The 6000-nt window shown below is 43.4% G+C and overlaps 1 protein-coding gene across 2 annotated transcripts in view; it reads right to left on the reverse strand.

Moving 5' to 3' along the window:
- Positions 1 to 5531, reverse strand: part of ZNF527 (zinc finger protein 527) — a 29150-nt gene extending 23619 nt beyond the window's left edge. Inside the window, exons 1-2 of one of the 2 annotated variants that reach the window (XM_026010249.2) lie at positions 5246 to 5531; positions 2633 to 2707 (exon numbers count right to left, since the gene is read on the reverse strand). In XM_026010249.2, the coding sequence (XP_025866034.1) occupies positions 2633 to 2665 (33 nt within the window). In that variant the 5' untranslated portion in view covers positions 2666 to 2707; positions 5246 to 5531. The remainder of the gene's footprint in view (positions 1 to 2632; positions 2708 to 5245) is intronic. The other variant, XM_026010250.2, reaches the window with a different exon arrangement.
- Between the last annotated feature and the right edge of the window lie 469 nt (positions 5532 to 6000).

Consider the following 6000-nt stretch of genomic DNA (forward strand, 5'->3'; position numbering starts at 1 on the left):
CCACATGTCCTTGCTGATTTGTATCCATACTCATATATTGTCTTCCTTCTGTTGCTACAGATAAAACTCCAGGCTCCTATCTATGACTATTCCCTCTACTTGTTTCACACAAGGACATTGTCAGCTCTCTCCCTTGTAATTATCAGGGAGATATCAGATATAACTCCCTTATGTTATCAGTATTTTCTCACTCTCCTAGATTATTTCTACCGGTATACAAACTGATGCAATATCTTTCATCTTTTAAACAGACAGATAAATTCTCTTCTATAATCTCACTGCAGTTATTGTCCTATTTCTCTACTCCTCAAAACAAAATTCTTTCAAAGAGTTGTTTAAATCAGCAATGTCCAGGAACACCTGGGTGGCTCAGCAGTTGAGAGTCTGTCTTCAGCTCAGGTCGTGATCCCGGGATCCTGGGATTGAGTCCCCTATCTGGCTCCTGCAGGGAGCCTGCTTCTCCCTCCGCCTTTGTCTCTGCCTCTCTCCCTGTGTTTCTCATGAATAAATAAATAAAATCTTTTTTAAAAACTTGTAAAATCACAGTATTTGTGAAGCACAATAAAGCAAATGCAGTAGGGATGCCTTGGTGGCTCAGTGGTTGAGCATCTGCCTTGGGCTCAGGTCATGATCCCGGGGTCTTGAGACTGAGTTCCACATCGAGCTCCCTGAGGAGAGCCTGCTTCTCCCTCTACCCATGTTTCTGCCTCTCTGTGTCTCTCATGAACAAATAAAATATTTAAATATTATATTATTAAAAATAATATAATAATAAATAAATAAATAAATAAATCAGCAATGTCCAACAGAAATACAATGTAAGCCACATATTAAAATTTTTCAGTAGCTACCTTTAAAAAATAGATTTAATGATTAAAACAAAATAAGAATAATTGCTCTATTTATTGACCAATTACTACATGCCAGACATCCTAATAAACATTTTACAGATATTATCTTAGAGCAAATGTCATGCTGAATCACTAGGTTATATTGCAAAAAGAAAAAAAAAGTAAAGATCTATAATTAAATTTAGGAATATATTTAATATAACCCATTGTATATAAAATGTCATTTTAACATGTACCCAATATAAAAATTATTAATGAGATGCTTTAATTTTTTGTATCAAATCTTCAAAATCTGGTATATATTTTATACTTACAGCACATCTTCATTCAGAGCAGTCTTATGCATTACTGGACAGCGCAGGTCTAGACTCATCTCTCTCCCCATCTTTTAGGCCTACTATTCCCTCGTGAAACCACTGCAAGCTTTCATCCCAACTACTCTATGAAGTAGCTTTTGTCAAAGATATCAGTAGCTTCCATGTTACCAATTCTCAGTCTTAATCTTCTTCACTCTCTCTCAGAAGAATTTAATTCAGTTAATCATACCCTCCATGAAAGACTGCATACTCATGATTTCCAGGACCCATACTTCTGGCTTTCCTTACATCAGTCATGTGCAGTCTCTTTTGCTGGTTCCTCCTCTTCTGGTCAGCCTCTAGATATTGAATACCCAAAACGCAGTCCTTGGGCATCTTTCCTATCTACAATCACAATCCCACCCTCAAGATAATCCTATCCTGTCCTATGGTTTCAAATACACTAATGATTCTCAAATTCACACCTCCAATCCTGACTCCCGGTATATAATCAATATTGCACTTGGATTTCCAACAGGTTTCTCAGACTTAGTAGATCTAGAACTCAATTCTTGTTCCCATCTCATTCTGCCTTGTCTTTCCATCTCAGTAAATGCCAAGGCCATTTGTACAGTTGCCCAGGTCAAAAATCTTTGTAGTTATCCTTGACTTTATTTCTCTCACACTCCACAACCAGTCCCTGGCCAAATTCCATTATTTTCTATCTCCAACATATACCCCAAATCGCACCAGCAACAATGCCACCATCATGGCCCAACCAGCTATCATTTTCCTCCTAGATTACTGTAGAGTCTTCTGACTGATTTCCCTGCTCCGCCCTTACTTCCTTTCTATTTTCCTTTCAAAATATAAATCAGATTACATCACAAACACTCCAAAGACGATTCTTCACCCTTAGAATAAAACTCAAAGTTCTGGTCATGAGTTTCAAGGGCCCAGATAACTTGTTCCCCAGCTACTCCTGTGATCACATCATAGTGCTCATTTCCCTCGGAGGATACTGACTCAACAATATTGCTAGAACACATCAGACACGTTCCCACCACAGTAACTTCATATTTGCTATTCCTTCTCCTCTTAAAGCTCTTCTCCAGATCTTCACAAAACCTCCTTCCTACTTTCACTGAGGCTTTTCTTTGCTTAAATGTCACTTCCTCAGAAGGGCCATCCTGGATCTCCTTATTTAAAAGGGCACTCAATAATCACACCTCTATCCTTTATTTCACTTGCACTGATCTCCAGCACAACATATCATGATCCATCTAAAAGAATAGTTCTTTTCTATCACATATTTGAGCATGGCACTGAGTAAAAAGGATAGTAAATCATTTGTAGAGAGATTATATGAAGTAGTTGAAAGAAATGGCGAGAGCCGCTCATTGGGCTACTTGTGACTCTCTGAGGTCCCAAAGTCCAAAAAAATAAGATGGAATTTCTGGAAACAAGATGAAAACAACAACTTACTTGAGACATGGCTTTACAAAGTCCAACAGCCATTCTTCCTTCCTTCTTCAATCTTCTCTTTAGGAGAAAAATGTCCTGAAAAGGGACAAATAAAGGGAAAAAAATAGCAGACCAGCCCTATGTTGCTGATCTGAGATTCACAAAGATAGAACTCTTATTCTATAAGGTCTCTACTGCCTCCTGACATGGGCCAGCCCTACCCACTTCCAAGATCTGAGAAAAGGTCAAAGCTGAATTTTAGCCCTGAAGTCCTGACCTATGTTAAGAACATGTAGCCTAAACTCAACAAAATCTAAATGGCCAACAAGGTGGTTGGTTTATGATCTGGTCCCTAGCTGTCTCTCACTCCCTACCCTTAATCTCCTTGCTCACCCTACTCCAGGAACACAGGTTTCCTTACAGTTCCTCAAACACTGTGCACTCCTTCTTCAAGGCTGTTGCCTTCCCCCCCTCTCTTCATTCCTATTTCCTTCAAATTTTTTTAAGATTTTATTTATTTATTCATGAGAGACAGAGAGAGACACAGGCAGAGGGAGAAGCAGGCTCCATGCAGATAGCCCGACGTGGGACTCAATCCCGGGTCTTCAGAACCACATCCTGGGCTGAAGGTGTCACTAAACCGCTGAGCATAACCCAGGCTGCCCTAATTGTCCCCATCTTACCAAGTAAAACTAAGGTGCAAAAAACTTAAACAACTAACTCAAAGTCATAAGAGTCAAAATGCAATGAGACTCAAAAACTGGTCCCCTTTCAAGAGCCTACAATGTCTGAATGGGAAATATTTAACATAACCTGAGGAACCAATGCCACATATTCACTAACGAAGCCTCTTCAGAGCTGGCAGATGTTACCTTTATTATCTCACAGAAATATAGCTTGAGGCAGGCATTGCTAAATTTTAATACAAACCAATAACAAATTGCTCCTTGTCCTCTCAGAGCCAACATTTCTTCATTCTGAAAATGAAGATTGTTGTGTTTGACCTAGAATTTAGGATCTACAACCCCCTAATTCTGGGCTACTCTGCACGAGCCAACTCAGTGTCTAAGAGTTATTTCATTAGTGCAATGCAGCTTGAAATTGTCCATAAAAGCCTTTGCAACCTGACAGAAGAATCGATGAAGTCTTTCTGCATCTGGAAGCCCTACATAGCATCTGCATAAAAGAAACGTCTTTTAAATTTCTGTTTGCAAAGCTGTGTATCACTTGAGCAATACCTTCCCAAGTTTAAGATGAACATCAGTCTCTGAAGAAAGTGATGTTAAAGACTTGAGTTTTTTTTTTTTTTTTTTTTTTAAGACTTGAGTTTTATACAGCCCCCAGGCACATGCTGACTTTCCATTCCTTCAGTCATTGGCTACATGACCTTGAGCAAGTTACTCCATCTCTCAGAACCTTTCTTTCCTCACTGTCGAGACTGCATGAGTCAATTCCTGGCAGAGAGAAGTGCTACCTTTGTTCCCATTTACATTCTATACACACTTTTGGAAAGGAAGTGAGAGTATTTTTCTTTATTAACGGAGAAAGTCAGAACCAAAATTTAGCTCACTTGGTACGTGAGAAAAAAGAGCCATGGATCAGCCTTTCTTAGGACCAAACATGAAGAGCTTTAATAAAGACAAAGCTAAAACCTCAAACTCCTTGGGCTTTCAGATTAAGCTTTCCTCCAGAGGCAATCAGTTTGAGGACAGTCTCACTAGAATGTCTTTAGCCTGGATCCTGTGACTCAGTCACAAGGACAATGAAGGAAGAGGCCCATATCAAGATCCCTATCCTGGAGGCTCCTAGTCCAAGACCAGGGACAATTCTCTCCAAAACCCTTAGAACCCAGGGCCCCCACTTTTTACTCTCACACTATAGGAAAGATCAAGAAAGCTTAATAATTAAAAGCAAGGACTCTGGAGCCAAAACGCCTAGGTTCGAGACCCCATTCTATCACTAATTAACTGCCTGAACTTGGGCAAGTAATTTTAATCTTTCTATGCCCACAGTCACACACAATCAAGCCTGCGGTCTCATAACACATAAAAGTTCTCACCCGGTCACACACATACATGGTATATGGTCCCACAAATTCACATGTAATGTCAAATACCTATGCAGTGGCAGTAACGCAAAGACAGAGATGATGACACACAATTACTCCAACAGGGAGATTGTTCCACACAATGTCACACAGAGTGTGAACCACACAAAGTCACACACCCTGTCATCATTACTCATACAAATGTATACCTGCTGAGATAAGATGGACACGGGTACACAAGCACACCTGCTGTCACACACATTCAAACACTGTACTATCTACAGAGACAAGTGGTCAAACGCAATCACCCACATTCAAACAGCGACACACACAATGTCACACCCGCAGTCTCTCTCAAACGCATACACAGTAACACAGTTGTACCTGCAGAGAAACACAGTTTTATACCCGAGACATATAGTCTCACATAAGCACACACGCGGTGACACACAAGATCACATTCTGTCACACGGCGGCCTCTCACGTAGCCCCAGAGGCACCCACCCTGGTCCCATCCCTGTCCCTGCCGGTGCCCCCGAAGCCCGGCCCTGACCTCTGGCGCCCGCGCGCAGCCAGGCCCAACTCACCTCCCGGCGCCCCGGGCTGTGGAAAGCCGCCCAGACACTCGAGACCCGCGACGTCCCCCTCCCCCAGAATCCCCCGCAGGGCGAAGCAGAGCAAGGACTGAGGCGCGCGGGACCCCGAGTTCTGCTGGGGAAACATCCAGCTGGACTGGAAGCCGCTCAGGTTTTCCTTCCGACCCCGGGAACCACGAGTCCCAGAGTGCTTTGCGCCGCCGCCTTCTTTGCTGAACTACATTTCCCAGAGGACCCTCAAGGCCCGCCTCGATTCCGCGCCTGCGCAGGCGGCCGCGACCGGGGCGTGTGGGTACCGTGCAGGCTGCTCTCGTAGTAGGTCTCGGGCGCTCAAGTGCCCCTGCGCGGCTGTGTGTGAGCAAACCGTGAGGCTCCGCGTGTCCGTGACTCTTATTGAATGCTCAGGTGTGACGATCTGTGTGTGACCGTCGCTGCACACGTTTGTGCCTGCGCACCACGGGGCAAAGATTTCTGTCCCGTGCAGTGAGCTTCTGTACTTAAGATCATGTCCCGTGATTCTGGGTCGTTGCGTGACGCCGAGGATGTGAGAGTGTTTGTGGGTTTGCGAGAGGTATTAGACTGACTTTGGGCAGCCATTGCTTTGTGTTCTTTCCCCAGAGGTCGAAGGATTTTACCTACGACACGTGGTGGGGCTGTATTTGTTTCTGGGCTTCCCCGCAGTGTGGAGCCGGTGGGAGAGGTTTCACCATCCCTCACCCCCGGCAGTGGGCCGGGTCACTGTTACC

The sequence above is a fragment of the Vulpes vulpes genome, chromosome 1 (assembly GCF_048418805.1).
Source record: "Vulpes vulpes isolate BD-2025 chromosome 1, VulVul3, whole genome shotgun sequence".
NCBI classification, from domain to species: domain Eukaryota; kingdom Metazoa; phylum Chordata; class Mammalia; order Carnivora; family Canidae; genus Vulpes; species Vulpes vulpes.